This window comes from Osmerus eperlanus, chromosome 22, assembly GCF_963692335.1.
Source record: "Osmerus eperlanus chromosome 22, fOsmEpe2.1, whole genome shotgun sequence".
Lineage (NCBI taxonomy): Eukaryota > Metazoa > Chordata > Actinopteri > Osmeriformes > Osmeridae > Osmerus > Osmerus eperlanus.
The window spans coordinates 10,679,121-10,699,358 of NC_085039.1; the positions used below are offsets into that span (position 1 = coordinate 10,679,121).

Here is a 20,238-nt window from a genome sequence, read left to right on the forward strand (position 1 = left end):
TTAGGGATTCAGATAAAGTCCACAAGGTAGCATGGCTACTTTGTGTTCATGATGGACTTTCATTTAGTCATTTAGCAGACGCTCTTATCCAGAGCGACTTACAGTAAGTACAGGGACATTCCCCCTGAGGCAAGTAGGGTGAAGTGCCTTACCCAAGGACACAATGTAATTTTACACGGCCGAGGAATCGATCCGGCAACCTTCTGATTAATAGCCCGATTCCCTAACCGCTCAGCCACCTGACTCCCGTTGTGCTGTTATGGAATTGTTAGCCGGACATTCATTTATGATTTCATTCATTTATTCATTTATCCATTGCCTTTGATGACAGGAACGTTGAAGCCCTCATAAGAAATCATATCATTGGCCTATGTATGACACATATCGTCCCTCCCCTTTTACCAATACAAGATGAAGCAAAACACCGCCCACTATCTTATAACAACTACCACCAGCAGAGGAGCTCGACTTGAAGCAAGAACTGCGAAAGAGTTTTAACTGAAGAGTACAGGCATCACAGTGCTACTTGTTTTGAGAGGACACAGCGTTTCTCGTTTTTCCACATTTTGCTATTAGTTTGATCGTGCATGCAGCGCATGCCCAGATTATCTGACGGTGCAGTTGTTGCTTTATCGTTGAACAGAGAGGTGAGTATCCAGAAATATGTCCACTAAATCCGCTTTTGTTCCTGCAGCTGTCTGTATCGTACAAGTCCTTGTTTTTCTTTCAACAAAGGGACGGCCAGAGATTGACTTTGAATACTACCTTAACAAGTCGCGAAAAATCGTGTCAAATGTTAGCAATTACAGCAAGCTATACTAGCTAGCTAGCTAGCCGTTCTCGTACAGCAGACTAGCTACTGATACTGTAGATAGACTACTAGTCTCTAGATACCTGGTTCTCCAGCAGGGGCAAGCGGAGGCTGAGGTGGACTAGCTAACAACAACAGCAGCATCAGCGGGGCCTAGCTCTTGCAGCCAGATCAGAAGATCTGAAAGGTGATTTGACAGACTGCCCTGGTGGTAATCAGCTGTTCTGCACGCTATTGTTGTCTGGAAACTCAACGAACTGTCTCTGCCGGTATTAACATAAGCAGGACTGGAGTGCCAATCGTTCAAATGCTATTAATGTTTAGCTGGTGTCGGAGGTCCAGAATGGCCCGTAGAACCAGTGGGACCAAATCACCATCTCAGTGCTTAACTGAACCAGTTGAAAGCCAGTTTAGTTGACTACTGCGTAACGTGATGTCAATTTGTTTCGGTTTGAAGCACTTAATTTTACGGTGTTGATTTGTCGGGACAAGTCTCTCTCCCTCACCCCTCAAGGCTCCAGTCTGTTTGTGTGTGCCAGCCTGTAGGAGTTATTATACTGTTAAAGCTGACATCAGCATTTTCCCCTGCCCCCAAAAGACACTGCATTTGAGAAACCATCAGCCATGAAATAGCCCACATTTCCCAGAAACGGATAAAAAAAAAAAAACGTTTATTTATAAATTTTTTCCACCATGACATTTTCTCCCAGGCATCTGAAGGCCTTTTCTGTTTAATCTATAACCTACACGTTACACAATAAAATAAGATGCTTCCATAATTTATGAAAGATCGTTTTTTTGTCCCTACAAATCATCAGATGCAGCTAAGTTTGATCCAATTTGATGTGTCGGTATTAATGCACACCTTAAACTCCTATGGCTTTATCACCCAAACATCTCACAACTGAGAGCTGCCTTTGAATTTCTTGTGAGTTGCCCAACGTCAGGCTATTCATTAAGCCACCCCAGGATGATTACATCCATCAGGCTTCATTCATCCACTTTTATCCGTCGTTACTTAGTCACGCACAGAAACACTGTGAATGGATGTGTGTCGTTTGATGTGATGTGCAGCTCCAGTGATGAAGCTAGCCCAGGCTTTAAAACAAGGAGTAATGAGGGATGAAGCAAGATTGTAGGGCTCAGTCGTTCTTTTGTTTACCGAACAAAAACACCCCGGTTCAGAAAAGGTACAGTTAAACCCGTTCTGATTTCTCTGTCATTTTCTGCATGACAATACACAATCACGTTTCAAGAACCTATGAAACCTAAGGTGTTCTGAAGACGTCTGACAACGTCTGGTGGAACCTTGTGGAATACATTTAGTCATGTAGCAGACGCTCTTATCCAGAGCGACTTACAGTAAGTACAGGGACATTCCCCCGAGGCAAGTAGGGTGAAGTGCCTTGCACACGTTTTTTGCACGGCCGGGAATCGAACCGGCAACCTTCAGATTACTCACAGAATACTGTGAAGGCAGAACCTGCCATCATGTCTCTCTGTCCTTCTCTGCTCCTTTCTAGACAGCCCTTTGAGAGGATTTGAAGATGACCACTTCCTGGAGTGACAGACTGCAGAACTATGCAGACCTCCCGGCCAACATGGATGGCCTGGCCATGAAGAAGTACAGGAGAGAGGCCTACCACAGGTATGCGCTGCGTTAGCATTAGCCCCACTAGTCATGCCAGCATCACTGAACAGCCCCATGACGCTGAATGCTATGATGCTAACTGGGCTAGCTAGGCTATCACAGATACTCCATAGGATAAGTTCATACTAGCAGGTTCTACAAAGGGCTCTTAGCTCTGTCAGTGTCAACTGGTCCACAGCAAAACCGGATGACGTGAGTGAATGTTGACATGAGTGCTTCAGTAACCGTTAGCTTACCCTGAGCCCACAGGATTGCTCTAATAGGGAAGTCCCCGACAGTGCTTCTGTCCCTTGCAAGTGGTTGTGGTTCTTTGACCAACCAACTCAAATGTAGGATTTTTTTAAATCAATGACTTTAAGCAAAACAGTTCAACTGTTCATTACTTAGTGGTGGATTTTGTTAGGTCACTAAAAGGGTCTGTATAGCCTAGTCCTAGATTAATATATTTTCTAAAAACCCATAATGATTCTGGGGAGTGTGCACTAATTCGGTTGACACACATTCCGGTCTCTGGGGATTTGAACTCCCACTTCCTGCCTGAGGGGCCCTTGAAAGCCACAACCGTTGCACCAACTTCCTGTTGAGTGTGACACAAACTATCGCCTCCTCCATGTCCAAATTCGATAAATAAATCATCTAATTGATTGACATCAAAAAAGACATCATCCACTCATAAAATAGGTTACAGTGTTTTGGCAGAAAATTACTTTTAAGTAATTTACTTTTAGTAATTGGAAAATGAGAGACCACTAAAATAGATGGACTGTGGTCCATTTATCTAATGATAGGACAAGCCCCGTGGCCAGCCTCACTGAGTGTTGGGCCAGAGGAGGGAATGAAGTCCATTTGAGGGTGATAAATGCCGGCTTGTTGTGCAATGTCTAACCCGTACTAAAAGTGTGTGTGTTGGCTGGAGGTGGAGTTGCATTCCATTGTATAATTTAGTCACAGCAACTCTAAAGCTGTCAATTTATTTTATCTTTGTCCCTCCTCTGTCAAACGATCAACAAACACACACACACACACACACACACACACACACACACACACACACACACTATCTCCTTCTGAAGCAGTGCTGGATTCTTCTCCTTTAACCTAATCACTGCCGTTGAAGGGGGGGGTGGTGGTGGGGGGTGGTGGTGGGGGGTGGTGGTGGTGGGGGTCCTCCACACGTAAGATAAGAGGCTTGTGAAAGAAAAATCCGTCCAGATTGTCACACTGTGGTGGGACTGAAAGAAGGGTTCTCTGTGGGCCTGCTCACATGGCCGTTTTAAAGCCCCTGTCAGCAAAGGTTCCAAGTTGAGGAGGACTCTAGGATTGCCTCTCCCTGTACACACCCCCCCCCCCCCCACACACACACACATTTTGTCAATAACAGCTCAGCAGGCATGCCGCCACTTGTGCAACCTTTGTAGCCAGTTGTCCACTATTTACCTGAACATGGACCGGTTTCATAGTAGTTCACATAAAGGCCCCATGAACTTCAAGACCTTTTGTACTTTGATTCTCAATACAGAGAAACGGTGGCTCATTATTCAGCTGATAGTAAGCCTAAAACAAAAGTTATAAAGATATAACTGTGGTAATGACTCATTAAGGCACGTTTTACATTGTTTATTTTCTGTAGGAAAAGGTTATGATTATAGCACGGACATAAAAAGTAGACTGACTCGAACTCCTGAAATATGGTTTGAGAGATTGTAGTTTTCCCCTACTCAAAGACTATGCAGTGTTTCCCATACCACAGAACAATACTCTGGTCTACCCTGAACTTAAAGATCCTAGTATTGGTTTGAAGGAATTCTCAAGCCAAAGGCGTCGCATGGGACTTTTCCTTCAGTGAAAACAACCTCCTCCCTAAGAGAGGGTGGCAACCTGCTTCCACCTGACTTTTGATTGTTCTGGATGTCTTTGAGGGCTAACAAACAAACAAACAAACAAAGTTAAAAATAACCCCCCCCCCCCCCCCCCCAACAACAACCAGGCGACAACAGAGAATGAAGCGGAAAGGTCACAATCGTTTTTGCAACAAGTCAGGGGAAAAAAACCCTGTGAATGGCAAGGAAGCGAAGAGAGAAGGGTCTTTGTGTTTGGGCTATAGTTGCTGTCTGTTTACTGGGGCCGGGCAGGCCAACAGGGGGTCAATCGCACGTTTAATCGCGTTCAGAATGCATCGCCAGTCTTCGGGTGGGTCTGGATCTAAATGGCAACTGGTTCACTATGGGTCTGCTGCCAGGTAAGACTGTGTTTGTAACCGGTATTTTATTTTTATATATATGTTTGATCAGTGTTTTGTGATATTTTGTATTATTGGGACTTTTGGTGTGTTGGAACGCACTAAGCTGGGGTATTTTCTAATGAGTTCATATTGAGTCCAAGCTGAAGACTACAGCCTTTTTGTAAATCCATGATATTTCCGAAATATCCAAATATTTCCGAATCCAAATTTCTGAATAGACTTGAGTATACTGTAGTTGTGTGTCTGGAAACATCTACATACCTTATTAGAGATGATCACATTTCTGTTGACATCATCTGTTTATGGTAGAGTTATTGACATGAGTCCCCATAGCCAGGTCTTATGTGAGCAGAGAAATACTGTCAGTGTACTAAAGTTCCTCCAGCTAGTATTAGCGACGAAGCTAAGTCAACCCGCTACACCCGGGCCTTGCAGAGGTGGGGAGGGGAGGGGGAGGGGGGGGGGTGTGTGTGGCGGAGGCTAGCTAGCCTGGAGTTAGCCAGGCAATGTAAACAATGCAGACCGCTCCTGACATGTCCCGCCCCCCCCCCCCCCCTCCTTCTGATTTACCACCACTGACAGTTGAGCTGGCTCAGAGGACGTTAGCGATGCCAGGCTCAGCTCCTACTGCCTCAGTGCTGCCAAGGCTCCTTCAAGGGGAGCTTGCCTGCCTGCCTGCCAGTCTAGCTTTGACACGTTCAACTGTGAACAATAACCGCACTCTCCTTCCCAGCAGCTATGTAGCTCCCCAGTGAAACGTCACCGCTAGTCTTAACTTTTTCTTCGTACATTTATTTCGATGACGTCGTGCGTCCACCTGTTACCTCGACTGGGGCGGGGCCGTTCCTCTTTCCAGTCCTGTTCTAACTGCCCTCCTGTGTATGCCCTGCTGCAGGGTGTTCGTCAACAGAAGCTTGGCCATGGAGAAGATCAAGTGCTTCGGCTTTGATATGGATTACACTTTAGCAGGTAAGCGCAAGTCCACCCACCCACGCAGCCCCGACCCTCCCCACCCACCCTCTCCGAAGCACCCGCCCAGCACAGCGTCAGTCGCTCCTGAACAGGCTGACTCGGTCAGCTCCCCAGTTGGCATAGCAACTCGTCAGCTATATTGATTTTCCCTTTCGCGTGTTGACAAAGCACGCCGGTCGGAACGAGCGCGCGTGTCACTCGATAAGGCTGTCCGCGTGTGTGTGTGTGTGTGTGTGTGTGTGAGGAGAGGACAGGCAAGGGGAGGTGAGGTGAGGTTGTCCTTCGGGGAACAACATGAAAAGCCATTCCCTATCTGCCTCTGGAGGCATTCAGAATGTGAGGGGTGCCCTGGCACTGTCGCCGCCGTCGGAACGGGACAACAAGGACCGGAAACGCGTCTGTGAAACGGGCCTATTTCGACCTCACGTGGGTGAGGAACCTAGAATGGTCTTCAGCTCTGACTTACTCCTCGCCACAGTGGCATAACTACACAGTACCACCAGGTTTTTTTTATTAGGCCACTGGTTTGGCTGTAAGGAAGTCAATGGATGCCTCGTTCCCCTCTTGACCAATTGTCTGTTTTCAGTGACCCCCCACGCCACTTCAAATGATTCGGTGTGCCTCACCTTGTTCACCCAGATTCCAAACTTGACCCCCCCCACTTTGAAGATTCTTAACATGCCTGAGTGAGTCAGCTACAATATAGTGGGAGCCTCAACCAAAGTATATTGGTCTCGCATCTAAAAATACAGACCTTTCCCTGACTTTAAGGAAACTGCTCACCCCTGCCATGGCTGGGGGTGATGGATCCCGTTAGAAGAGAGATCACTTGCACCCATCCACCCTCCAGAACTTCCCCCTGGTCTCCCTGCCCCCCTGGTCTCTAAGCCTTCCCCCTGGTCTCCCTGCCCCCCTGGTCTCTAAGCCTTCCCCCTGGTCTCCCTGCCCCCCTGGTCTCTAAGCCTTCCCCCTGGTCTCCCTGCCCCCTGGTCTCTAAGCCTTCCCCCTGGTCTCCCTGCCCCCTGGTCTCTAAGCCTTCCCCCTGGTCTCCCTGCCCCCCTGGTCTCTAAGCCTTCCCCCTGGTCTCCCTGCCCCCTGGTCTCTAAGCCTTCCCCCTGGTGTCTCCCCCCCCCCCTCCCCCCCGGTCTCCCTGCCCCCCCCCTCCATAGCTCCAAGCCCGGGGGTAGAGAGATTTTTAAGGAGGGTCAGCTGTTGACACGCTCTCCTTTATGGGCGACCATAACCAAGTGACAATGTTTACAGGACCGGAGAGGGGGTATCAAGTCTCGCTCGGTGCGGCCGAGTCCGGTTGCAAAGCCTCTAGATGACATCCCTAGCACCTCATGGCCCACAGGGGCAGGGTTCCTCTTGCGGTTAGAACGGACATGGTCGGCATGTCAGCGCGGTCATTAGGAGATGGGAGCCTGTCATTGGAACTTTTTATCTAAGATGACTGCAGTTGTTTACTTTCTACAGGCGGTGAGGTCATAGGCTAGGTCTAGTTTGTCGACTGATGGCACCTCAAACGTGTCTCAGTTTAATACGAATACTAGGCTACATAACAGATTGACCAAACAGGACAACCATAGATGAATGCAAATGTCCCGGTTGATTCATTGTATTGCGGGTATGACATCACAATGGACTTTTATGTATCGTCACACATCCAACCCCCCCCCCCCAGTTACCATGGTAACCAGACCGTAGTAACCTACCTACATGCTAAGCAGGCCACCTAGCGTTCCCTGTGGGTCAAAGGTCACCTTACTCCATTCCAACCTAGCTGCTGACAGCTCCACAGCTGTCTTTACGTGACCGATGTTGTCAATCTGGCTCTCTCCCACCCCCTGCCCTCCTGCAAACCACCCTGGTAACCAGATACCCTCGGCGACCCCGCCACACCTGCAGTCAATGTTCTGGAGCCGCGGAACAGGTAGTCCAATCTGCTCCAACATGCTCTTGCTCGGCGAAGGCCTCCGCCTTAACCCGGGTTCGGAGTTAAGTTAGCGGGTGAAATCCTCCGTTCATCCTGCTTGGTATTTGGAGGAGGGTTGGCCCATTTATTGTGTCGTTTTCAGGGCAGCTTAAGTTATTTATAAGTTTGTTTTTAGGTGAGGTTTAGCCCCTGGCATGGAGCAAGCTAGGCTAATTCATAATCAAGAAAATGACAAGGTGATCCTGGCTAATAGAGACCGTTAGGCTTGGTGACATCCTTGGAATAGACTAGGTGTCGGACAACCTATAAAAAGCAGCCAGGAGACAGCTTGCCAGCCAGCCAGGTTGACAGGTACTGTATGTAGGGCAGCCAGTCAAGAGAAAATAGATGGGCGTGGTAGTAGGATGAGTTGGGTTGTTTACCCTGCGCTGAGGTGGGTAGGGGGAAGGGCCGGTATACTCTTACATTTGGGTCTTAAGTGACCGGGGCTGTAAATTCAAGCTTGGTAACGTCCACCGACACACACACAAACACACACACACACACCGACACACACGCGTTCATGTTTCCCCTGTACGCTCCGCGGAGCTGCAAGTATAAGTTCAGGAGCGTATGTAATTATCTGTCAACGAGATCATCAGGAGAGGAGGAGGTAACAGATCCCTATGTCTAGAGTGGCTGACCCTCTGGCCGTGTGTGTGGGTGAAATGGGAGCGTTCGTGTACAGAAGGAGGGGGGGTTGGACTGAGCGGGGCCCCAATAAACCATCACCAAGGTCATTGCTAAGCAACGGTCAGCGGGCATCTCTCCGTGCACACAAGCTGTGGGCTTCCAGAAGCCTCCGTTGACAGTGACCTGCCACCTTAGCCTTCACACCTCAACGCAGTATCTGTCACTTTCCCCTCGCGGCGGGCTCCACCCTCCCCCCAACCCGCCCGTCCGCCAGGAAACGCATTTATTTTTGATGGCCGCGCCTCGATGAGAATGGCTTGTCCGATCATCAGCTGCTTACTATGCAAACATGCTCGCTCGCTTGCTGACTCAAAAGCTCTCTCTCAAAAAGCCTCCAGCGCATTGCTAAGTGTTTTTGTATTTTTTTTTATGCCACATTGTACGGGCCGGCTGTTTACAGGGCTGGTTTGGGCCGAGCCTGTTAGCCCGCTTAGCGTCACGGTAATGCCTGTGGGGCTAGACGGTCGGGGTGGGGTGGTGCGCTCCGGGCGGTACGTGACAAACACCCTGGCTGACCAATGAGGCGAGCCTGACTGACACGTATATAGTTAACCTTTGGGAAGCCTTGCCAGGTGGGTGCGTGAGTATGTGACTGTATAAAGGATGAGCCAGAGCAGTCCAAGGTCAGCGTTCTGAGAACCTCCCAGCTATCCAGAGAGAGGGAGAAGGGGAGAGGGGGGAGGGGACAGACAGAGAGAGAGTGGGGGGGGAGAGAGGCAAGGAGCCTCCCAGCTATCCAGAGAGAGGGAGAAGGGGAGAGGGGGGAGGGATAAAGAGAGAGAGTGGGAGGGAGAGAGGGAAGGAGACAGAGTGATGATGGGAAAGGTGATGGAGAGGAAAGGACTCAAAATAGGTTTCTTTGTAGCTGCGCAGAGCTTAGGGAAATGGAGGGAGGGATGGGGGGGAGAGAGCAGGTTATTTGTATGGAGGAATGCGGCCGGGGCTTGTAGCTCCTCTGGGCTCTGTGCCGACCCCTCCACTAGCTATCAGGGCGACCATGGGGACCAACACGTCTAGGCACACAGACACACAAGAGTTCTTGAGTATGTGGGCGCGCGCACACACTCTGCTCCACTCTGGTTGGGTACTAGATCACAGATGTTTGCCTATTTCTCCAGTGTCGGCCTCCGTTCCAGCTCCCATTGTCCTCACTCACAGCATCAGCCAACCCGTCCCCTCCTGTGGTCCGCTTGCAACTTGTGTGAACTCAATACCAAGTAACTAACACACACACACACACACTCACTCACTCACTCACTCACTCACTCAGAGAGACACTGTCCCTCATCCTCACACTCGGACACAAACACATTCTACTAACCCCCCCCCCCCCCCCATTTTGTATTAATAACACATGACAAGTCCTTCTTCCAGTGTCAGCTATCATTTTAATCCACGGTCAATCCCCCCCCCCACCCTGGGTCAGGGCCAGGCCTTGGGCCTTTGTCTCTGAAATTTCACTGGGTCTCAACTGAGCTCATTAGAAAGGGTGTCGATAGTTGAGTCCATTTTTGTTTTTTTTGTTCTTCTTCATCCAAACAGATCTCTGTGGATTACTTCACAGAACATTCCGGCCCTTGGATGGAGGCAAAGATGGGTCATGTGGTGTTTGTTTTTTGATAGTGTTGTTTGTGTGTGTGTGTATACGTATTTGCGTCCATTCTTGTTCCTCTGACCCCTAAGGGTGCCTAATGTAAGGCTCCATATTGAGTGATTGTTACTAGGGTTAATAGGTGTGCCATTGCTCATTCTATGACCATCTCTCCGCCTGAGTAATCAAAACAGCCAGTCAAACAGTCACAACAAGGCTCGACTACACCGCAAACTCCGCCAACACCGCCATCCTAATGACCTGCGTCGTACGCGCACCTCCCGCGAAGAATGCTTAGCTTGTAGCGCCCGCGCGGTCCGTTGGGTCCGTGTCTGACGCCCAGTCTGCCCCTCCTCCCAGAGTCTTCCTCCTCTTCCCCCTCAGTGTACAAGTCTCCAGAGTACGAGTCGCTGGGCTTCGAGCTGACCGTGGAGCGCCTCGTCTCCATCGGTTACCCCCAGGAGCTGCTCAGCTTCGTCTACGACCCCTCCTTCCCCACCAGGTCAGCCAATCCCAGGGCACGACCTCGCCCCGTCACCGCGGCGCGCGGGCCGTGCAGGATATACATTTCTCTCTGAGTTTCTTACTGACTGTTTACGACTAGGTTTCCTTTAGCCCACATGAGCAAAGACAATGTCATGTTTGCTTGCCGTCCATGTGTTCAGGGGTCTTGTGTTTGACACCATGTACGGGAACCTGTTGAAGGTGGACGCTTACGGCAACATCCTGGTGTGTGTCCACGGGTTTAACTTCCTCCGAGGGTGAGCGCTCTCTCTCTCTCTCCTCTACACCTCTCTCTCTCTCTCTCTCTCTCCTCTACACCTCTCTCTCTCCTCTACACCTCTCTCCTCTACACCTCTCTCTCTCCTCTACACCTCTCGCTCTCTCTCTCTCTCTCTCTCTCTCTCCTCTACACCTCTTTCTCTCTCTCCTCTACACCTCTCTCTCTCCTCTACACCTCTCTCTCTCTCTCCTCTACACCTCTCTCTCTCTCCTCTACACCTCTCTCTCTCTCGTTCTCTCTCTCTGTCTCCTCGACACCTCTCTCTCCTCTCTCTCTCATTGTCTCTGTCTCTCTCTCTTCTACACCTCTCTCTCCTCTACACTTCTCTCTTTCTTCATCCCACCAGTTCACATTCCTCACCCAAACTAGTTCTCTCTTCTCCTTCCCCAAACCATGTGATCTGCCCTACATATCGATTATTGTATTCCATGTGGGTAGGATCTCAATTGAGTCATTTCAGTTTTTGTAATAGTTTGACGGTTAACTGCTGTGTGACCCCCCCCCCCCCCCCCAGGCCTGAGATACGGGAGCTGTACCCCAACAAATTCATCCAGCGAGACGACACCGAGCGCTTTTACATCCTCAACACTCTGTTCAACCTGCCAGGTGCCCGTCCTAACACAGCTGACACAAAACCAGTTTATCGAGCTCGCTAGCCGCCTGCGTCACCTGGGAAGCGTCCAATATGTTTCCACTACCGATGTGCTACACCCTGGCCAACGTGTTTATACGTGTTTAGATGGTCCGGTTTGGCCTTAAAGTAAATTAAATAATTGTTTTATTATTATACCTTGTTCCTTCTATGGACAGAAACCTACCTCTTCGCTTGTCTGGTGGACTTTTTCTCAAACTGTGACAGATATGCCAGGTAAGGAACCGTAGTTTGAATGGTCTGTTGTCGTGTTTGATTGAGTGGCGTAACGCATACCTGGGCATGGCAACACTGGCAAGGGTGTCAGACACCGTTATTGGCCAATGAGTCAGCAGCAAAGCCCTCCAGCATGGGTGGTTCCAACTCTGTTAGCCAATAAGAATGTTTCTTATGAGATAGGAATCAGGGTGTTGTCATATTAAGCAAAGGGCTGTCGCGTGGTTTACTATAATCACCTTAACGGATATCTGTAGTTCAACAACCACCGCATACTAATTGTTCTCAGGTCTGCATGTTAAGTAATGCTAAAGATGCTCTTCGATTACTTTAATTTGATCATAAAATCATGTAATGACTAATCTTTTATTTTTGTATAATTATATATATATTTTTTATGATGTCATATCATCAATAAATAATTATCTTCAGTGTTACTGTGCCAAGTTCCCAGGGCTCCAGTTACTATATCGTTAGCGAGGAACTGTTTGATTTGTGTGTGATCTGGAATGGTTGCATGTTCCTTGTTCTCTGAAACCACCTGTTGGTCTTTTAGGGGCAGAATGCTTTCCTGTTTGGCTGGGACACCTCCAACAAGGGAAGACTATCCCATTTAAAAGCAAACAAAAACCGAAAAAAAAAAAAAAAAAAAAAAAAAAGAAAACGAACAACATGTCGTGAACCATTGCCCTGGCGTGTGTAAAACTGCAGCCTGTCCACTCGGCTGTGTGTGTGTGTGTGTGTGTGTATGTGTCTCCCGCCCCCTCCACCCCCTCCTCAGCTGTGACAGCGGTTTCAAGGATGGAGATCTTTTCATGTCCTTCAAGAGCATGTTCCAGGACGTCCGTGACGCCGTCGACTGGGTCCACTTCAAGGTGTGTTGATCAACTCGGGGCCGCGGTTCTGATGGGTTCTGGTATGCACATTGTTGTCATATGTTCTGTTTTTTTCTATTTGATTTACTCTTTTTTCTGGTCGTCTAGGGAACACTGAAGGTGAAGACTGTGGAGAACCTGGAGAAGTATGTTGTGAGAGATGTAAGTACACACACACACCTATACCACCATCATAGAACACACACACGTACCCACTCACCCACACACACACACACACACACACACACACACACACACACACACACACACCCCAGGTCCATGTTTGGTCCACGGAGCTATAATAGAGTCTGGTGTTCCCTGTTGTTGTGCGGCATTCTTACCGTGTGTGTGTGTCCTGCAGGCGAAGCTGCCTCTCCTTCTGAGCCGAATGAACGAGGTCGCCAAGGTCTTCCTGGCCACCAACAGTGACTACAAATACACTGACGTGAGTACACACACACACACACTGACACAACGCTCATATCGACACAGACACGCACCCGCGCAGCACAGCAGTGTGTGGGCTGCGTGTTAACAGTTCCTCGATTATCGTCCTGTTCTCTCCCACAGAAAATCATGACCTACCTGTTTGACTTTCCTCACGGCCCCAAGGTAAGACGACACCCGGAGTGTTCTACCTGTCAGGGCACAGCTCTGAATCAGCACATTTTACCCAAAGGAACCCGCTGACACATGACACTGTATACCGTCTGCATTGACGTGTGTGTGTGTGTGTTCCAGCATGGCACAGCCCACCGGCCGTGGCAGTCCTACTTTGACCTGATCCTGGTCGACGCCAGGAAGCCTCTCTTCTTCGCAGAGGGCACGGTGCTGAGACAGGTCGACACGGTGAGGCTCCACACACGCACACACAGACACACTCAGAAAAACATCCCTTCCTACTGGGACTAACACAGCTGGGCCAGCACAGACAGAACACTTGCACGGAGAGGGAGAAAGAGAGAGAGGGAGAAAGAGAGAGAGGGAGAAAGAGAGAGAGGGAGAAAGAGAGAGGGAGAAAGAGAGAGGGAGAAAGAGAGAGGGAGAAAGAGAGAGAGGGATAGAGGGAGAGAGAGGGATAGAGGGAGAGAGGGGGAGAGGGAGAAAGAGGGAAAGAGGGAGAAAAAGAGAGGGGGACAGAGAGGGAGAGAGAGGGAGAGAGACCGACAGCTGGGCTCCACTCTCTGCCAACAAGTGAAGAGCCGCTCCTCCAGCTAGCGTGCGTAGCTACTTAGCACGAGTCGCCACTTATCACACGGGTCACAGAGATCTCCTGGATTACACGTACAGGCTGATGGGCTCGAGGAAAGGCACGCTGGAGATTCGTTGAACGGCTAAACAGATGAACCGGGGAGATGGGAACCTTGATGATGTGAGATGATGTGTACGGATGTGAACTGAGGAGGTTAGAAGAGGGCTCCTGACACACCGGCCAACACGTGTAGGGGTCAGATGGCTGAGCGGTTAGGGAATCGGGCTATTAATCAAGCTTGCCGGTTCGATTCCTGGCCGTGCCACATGACGTTGTGTCCTTGGGCAAGGCACTTCACCCTACTTGCCTCGGGGGGAATGTCCCTGTACTTACTGTAAGTCGCTCTGGATAAGAGCGTCTGCTAAATGTTATGTAATGTGTGTGTGTGTGTGTGTGTCGCAGACGACAGGGCGTCTGAAGATCGGCACCTACACGGGACCGTTGCAGCATGGGATCGTCTACTCTGGAGGTGAGACACACACCAGGGTCCCTCACTTCCTGTCCTCTCAGTCCCTTCCTGCCTCTTACAATACGCCATGAAGGAACCCGGAAAGGTGGATCGCCCACTGTCAATAAGAGAGGGGGGTTGGGGAGGGTCAGAAATGACGTGCGTGCGTGTGTGTGTGTGTGCGTTCCCCCAGGCTCCTCGGACATCGTGTGTGACCTGCTGGGGGCCAAGGGGAAGGACATCGTCTACATCGGGGACCACATCTTCGGGGACATCCTGAAGTCTAAGAAGCGCCAGGGCTGGAGGACCTTCCTGGTCATCCCCGAGCTGGCCCAGGAGCTGCACGTGTGGACCGACAAGAGCTGTGAGGCCACACACACACACACACACACACACACACACACACACACACACAGACACACATACACTCTCACACACATACTCTCACACCCATACACACACACTTGGGTACGCACACTCACACATGCATACAGACACGCACACGTGCAATCTGACACCTCGTCACAACCCACATAAAGATGCCGTACATACTGGCATATTTGTAAACGCTTATGAGCACACGCGCACACACACACACACACAGAGATAATGATGATATTAGTCATCGTAGCCGTGACACGCTCGTAAAGCTTTCAGTAGCTCGTGACCCGATGCCAAGGAGAGAGTGAATGAGGGGACGGTTGAGGGAAGGAGGGATGTGAAGAGAGTGACAGGGGGAACAAAAGAGGGAGAGAAAGAACGGCCCTGATAAAGAGAAAGCATAAGTGATTGATCGGAAGCGAGGGAGTGGAGGGAGGGCGAGGGAGAGGGCGAGGGAGAGGGAGAGGGAGAGGGAGAGGGAGAGGGAGAGGGAAAGGGAGAGGGAGAGGGAGAGAGAGAGAGAGAGTTGACTGGGATCCTGTTCTCTTTCACCACAGCCCTGTTCGAAGAGCTGCAGGGACTGGACATCTTCTTGGCAGAGCTCTACAAGTGAGTACAAAGACTTGCTTTCTTTCTTTCCCCTTTCTTTGCCTCGCTCTCTTTCTTTCTTTCTCTCTCTCGACTGCAGCAGCTGTGCGCGTGTGTGATCCTCTGCCAGAGGAAACAAAGTCTGAAGGGTGAACCCCGGCGGAGAGGCCGTCAGATAACAGGGTTCACAGATAGCTATTTATAACCCTGCCGCTATCTCTCCTCCTCACTGCCTGTTCTCTCGCCCTTTGTCATACTGACTGACGCTTGTCTTTTTTTCCACTCTCCCTCTCTCTCCATCTGACAGATATATAGTGGGATTAAGTTAATCTTGTTTATCTGGTTTTATTGCGTTTTTTATGTTCTCTCACTCCCCCTTGTGGTTCTGTATCCCCCTCCCTCTCTCTCTCTCTCTCTCTCTCTCTCTCCCTCTCTCCCCCCCTCTCTCTCTCTCTCTCTCTCCCCCTATCTCTCTCTCTCCCCCCCCCTCTCTCTCTCTCTCCCCCTATCTCTCTCTCTCCCCCCCCCTCTCTCTCTCTCTCCCCCTCTCTCTCTCCCTGTCTCCAGGCATCTGGACAGCAGCAGCAACGAGAGACCTGACATCAGCGCTATCCAGAGAAGGGTCAAGGTACAGGCTTTATACACACCTGTCTCCATGGTAACCACAGAAAACAGCCCGTAACACACACACACAAACACACGCGCTCGTTCCCTGTTCCCCAAGCCCATGCTACCATGACCAGTTGTTAAACATCTGGTGGGGGTGCGTTTTAGCGTCATAAGAACATGTCATGTTCGTCATGTAACAGCCCAATGAAGATACCCAAACTATAAATTCCTAATAATGCTACAGTGGTTTATTTAAAGATGCACGTAAAAGCTTTGTATTACAAAAGATACTTTCATTGCTGTGTGTCATATAAGGGGTCATTTTCCCCTCAACAATTGTTCAAATATGAACGAGTTAAATTGGAAAACGCAGATAAATAATCCTGGTGCTCAGCGGACAGTATTGTACATTTCCCTCCATGCCTTCGTCCTCTGCCTCCTCCTCCTCCAGAAAGTGACCCATGACATGGACATGTGCTACGGCATGATGGGCAGCCTGTTCCGCAGCGGCTCCAGACAGACGCTGTTCGCCTCGCAGGTGATGCGCTACGCCGACCTGTACGCCGCCTCCTTCATCAACCTCCTGTACTACCCCTTCAGCTACCTGTTCAGGGCCTCGCACGTCCTGGTGAGTGCACGTCCCGTCCCGCGTGGCGGGCCGAGGCGGTCAGGGGTGGAGCGAGGGAGTCGTTTAGAAGCTGAACACTGTACACTCCCCCGGTTTTGCACTTCTGACAATACCAACCCTACCTCCTCCTCCCCCTTCTCTCCTACCCCCTCCCCCCCCCCCCCCCCCAGATGCCCCACGAGTCCACGGTGGAGCACGCTCATGTGGACATCGACGCCGAGTCGCCCCTGGCGACCCGCAACCGCCACTGCACCGACTGCATCGAGCTGGACTGTAAGAGGAGCCAGCTGACCCGCTCCATCAGCGAGATCAAGCCCCCCAACCTGTTCCCCCAGACCCCCCAGGAGATCACCCACTGCCACGACGAGGACGACGACGAGGAGGAGGAAGAGGAGGAGTGAGGAGGGGGAGGAGAGAGGGAGGAGGAAGTGGTGTTTTTTTGGAAGAACGGTCTATGATCAGGCTAGGCTCCTTTCCTTTTTGTATTGCCCTGTGCTCCCTGCCTCCTACCCCCAGACCCCCTGCCCCCAGACCCCCTGCCTCCTGCCCCCAGACCCCCTGCCCCCAGACCCCCTGCCTCCTACCCCCAGACCCCCTGCCCCCAGACCCCCTGCCTCCTGCCCCCAGACCCCCTGCCCCCAGACCCCCTGCCTCCTACCCCCAGACCCCCTGCCCCCAGACCCCCTGCCTCCTACCCCCAGACCCCCTGCCTCCTACCCCCAGACCCCCTGCCCCCAGACCCCCTGCCCCCAGACCCCCTGCCTCCTGCCCCCAAGACCCCCTGCCTCCTAGACCCTGCCTCCTGCCCCCAGACCCCCTGCCCCCAACCTGTTCACTGAAGGGAGTGACTTACCTTCTACAGGAGGCAAAAAGCCTAGTTGGAGTGTGATGGAGTATAATACAATAGTGGAGAAATGGAAATTCAATACTTATGATTAATATATCTATCTATATCTTTATATAAAAATGTAAAAAAATTGAGGAAGAGAGCTACAGAAAAATATAATTTTAAACTAAAGCTCTGAGGATGTATAGATATCAGGCCAAGACAAGCGTTCAATGCAACGGTGCTTTCATTTGATCATCCAAACTGTCCCCCTCACGCCCATGCAGTTTCAGTTGTATTCATTTAAAGACATTTCTATTTTCTTTTTATTGGATTTCAGGACTGATTTCAAACGGTTGTGCAATGATGGCTATCGGGGACTTAAAACAATGTTATGCAGAAAGAATGGACACTGATTGTATGCATACAGTGCATATATTGATGGGGGCGAAGGGAAATGTTGCAAAACATAACACACTACTCAGATTGACTGACTGGGCACTTTTTGACCAGTTCTCTTTTAGTTTACATCCCCGACCATTATGAAGACCTCATCATCCAACAGTTTGATTGTGAAGGTCCAAGGTGGAGTCACCTTGTCTTAACAGTGTCTGGAACGTGTGTCGTGACGTGCGGAAAGTCGATGGTTTCACTGTTCTCTTCAGAAGGGAAAGCGCTGAAAGTTTCAGCCTCCGGTACTAAGCTGAAAGTATGTGCGTTTTAACTAGCAACGTTCTTTTATCGCAATGTAGGAATGACGTTCCAATTTAGCGGTTGTCGTATGTTTTTAATTGTGTCGTCGACGATTTACTTCCCGTTTTGTTCGACTTTTTTTGTCTAAGTGTGTCTCTGCCAAGTGTCTGTTTTTGCGTCCTGGATGATTGTGACCAGAGGGATCCTTTTGTACAAGCGAAAGCACAGAGTTGTGTATATTTGGGTTACACAGAGGCACAAGTGCAACCACGGCAGACTGCGTCAAGCCTCCCCAGCCTGGTATGACGTGATATGAAGAGTGATGTTATTGGATTGGAGCGCGTGAAGTGAGAGAAAGAGAATGAATGAGAGCGAGACTGTATGGACATATTCAACAGACATCATTTTTGGAAATCCAAACATTGTTACTAGGCAACTGAGAGTACTACAAGGTTAACCACATGCTGTGCAGATAAGCTCTATGGCAACCATGTGTACCGCCATACATGGCACAGTACGTGATGCTAATGGGAATACCTCTGTAGGATCTATGAAGAAGGCCAAGTTTCCAGTCATCCTTACACATACTACACATTATACACACAGCTCAGTGTTTAAGAAAAACAAACTCGTATTGGAAAATATTCAAGAAAACCAAATGTTGAAAGATATCCAAGACTAACATATTAAAATATTCGAGAAAGACTCATATATGAGTCAGGTGGTGGACCCTGCATGGGGGACAAACATACACATGCAGCTAACATGCAGTATTTAGACAAGGAAGTTGGTAAGCTTGCTGTTGTCGGAGGTCTTTTCTCTCAGTATTATCTTGAGACTTGACTATTGTTCTGGAGAACTCCCTTTGGATCTAGTGCTTCTTTTACCTTTTTTTTTAAAATTTATTTTTATACCGCATCCTCTCTGTGTGTGCAGTAAATCTAGACGATCCTGCGCCGTGTGTAGGGATGGGGAACAAGTGACCTTGGCATGCAAAGAGGGAAAGTATGTAGGCTTCGGCTGGAGCGCCGTGTGTGAGAGTGCTGTTTGTGTGGTCCCGTGCAGGTCGGCCTATAGAGCGCGTACGCTTCCGTCTTCAACGGGAGTTGTGGGATGCCACTGTTTTTACGGGGCAGGGTCGAGGCAGAGTTGGAAGTGTCCGACGAACCAAAGATGTCGGGAATGGGTCTGGGACTGAAAGACAGGAAGGAGGGTTTATGCCAAGAGATGGCAGCATTATGCCAGTCTGTGGAGGAATGTACAGTATTCTAGAGCTGGCTCACGTTAGGAATTTTGGAAACACTGTGAAAACAGGAGCCTGTCTGCTATGAGATCCCATAGGGGGCTACGTTCAAGATCACCTAATTATTTTATATATTGGACTCACTGGATTTAGACTAGCTTTGGTCTAAAATCCTGTTGAAGGGACCAAGAAGGTTCCTAAATGTATTGTCTCTTGAACGTAAACCAGGTCACCTTCTCTACTCCCCCACAGCCCACCTGTCCATAGCCCCATGTACCCCATAGCCCTGTAGCACAAGGGTGTAGAAATACCTCAACCATGATGGTATGCAGTACGGTGTGTATGCAGGATAGGAAAACAGCCTTGGAAGACATGGAATGGGACTTTTAAAGATGTATTTTTGGGATGTCAGATATGTAAACATAGCTCTCACTTTAATTTTAGACGCATAGTTTTGTATAGCTGTTTCGATTGGCTCTTCAATTTGGGCCGTGGAAGGGAAGGAACTAATTGGTTCCTTTTTTTGGGAGGGAAAGGTAGAGATGAGGAGAAACGTGAATGTGGGTTTGATCGGGAATCTTATGTAACGATGTAGATGAGTAAAATCTGTTAGAGGAACTATAGGTTCAACATAGTTACTTTTGTATTATTCTTTACTCTGTGAAACGTTTATATCCCAAGTATTGTTTTCTTTTTTGGAGATTCATAACTGGAAATGCTACTACTCGGGGCAGCTGTATTCCTTATTATGGTTGGTTGGTAGTTATATTTTGAAGGTTTTACAATAAAGCTTGGTAGTTGAGAATAATCTGAAGTCCTTTTCTGTGAAAACACTTGACAAGCCATTATTTTTGCAATGCAGTTTCCGTGCAATATGCATGTAATATAATTGCTGGCCAGTGCATTAAAAGGCAGTATGTCCAATTCAGACTTCTGCGTGAAAAAACAAGATCTTTGTGAGACAGTATTACACTCACAAGCAAACTTTGTACACAAAATTACATCCAATAGCAGACTTAAAGCGATATGCGGATGAGGGAACTGTTAAAGCATGTGCTGTACGTTGCATCCAATTTTTTTTGTTCAGTTTATTATTAGTTTACATCAT

The 20,238-nt window shown here is 49.3% G+C and overlaps 1 protein-coding gene across 2 annotated transcripts; it reads left to right on the plus strand.

Annotated features, from left to right (window-relative positions):
* The first annotated feature begins 451 nt into the window (after positions 1 to 451).
* On the plus strand, positions 452 to 19,657 carry nt5c2b (5'-nucleotidase, cytosolic IIb). Of its 2 annotated transcripts, none has more exons than XM_062448513.1 (18): positions 452 to 647; positions 2,335 to 2,459; positions 5,600 to 5,673; positions 10,320 to 10,437; positions 10,601 to 10,696; positions 11,234 to 11,325; positions 11,530 to 11,587; positions 12,369 to 12,462; positions 12,571 to 12,624; positions 12,824 to 12,907; positions 13,033 to 13,074; positions 13,204 to 13,311; positions 14,117 to 14,183; positions 14,356 to 14,526; positions 15,101 to 15,152; positions 15,699 to 15,759; positions 16,192 to 16,368; positions 16,539 to 19,657. In XM_062448513.1, exons 2-18 carry the CDS (start codon positions 2,359 to 2,361, stop codon positions 16,767 to 16,769), a joined length of 1,680 nt encoding a protein of 559 aa, XP_062304497.1. In that variant the 5' UTR covers positions 452 to 647; positions 2,335 to 2,358; the 3' UTR covers positions 16,770 to 19,657. The 2 variants fall into 2 exon arrangements, with proteins under 2 accessions (XP_062304497.1, XP_062304498.1); XM_062448514.1 differs by having other exon boundaries at positions 2,339 to 2,459.
* The last annotated feature ends 581 nt before the right edge of the window (positions 19,658 to 20,238 follow it).

What these genes read in the sequence shown, in the direction of transcription:
- nt5c2b (XM_062448513.1), top strand. Translation starts at nt 2,359, where the DNA reads ATGACCACTTCCTGGAGTGACAGACTGCAGAACTATGCAGACCTCCCG. An exon ending in AACTGTGACAGATATGCCAG is followed by an intron (nt 11,588 to 12,368) that starts GTAAGGAACCGT and finishes CCCCCTCCTCAG; the next exon opens with CTGTGACAGCGGTTTCAAGG. An exon ending in AGAAGTATGTTGTGAGAGAT is followed by an intron (nt 12,625 to 12,823) that starts GTAAGTACACAC and finishes TGTGTCCTGCAG; the next exon opens with GCGAAGCTGCCTCTCCTTCT.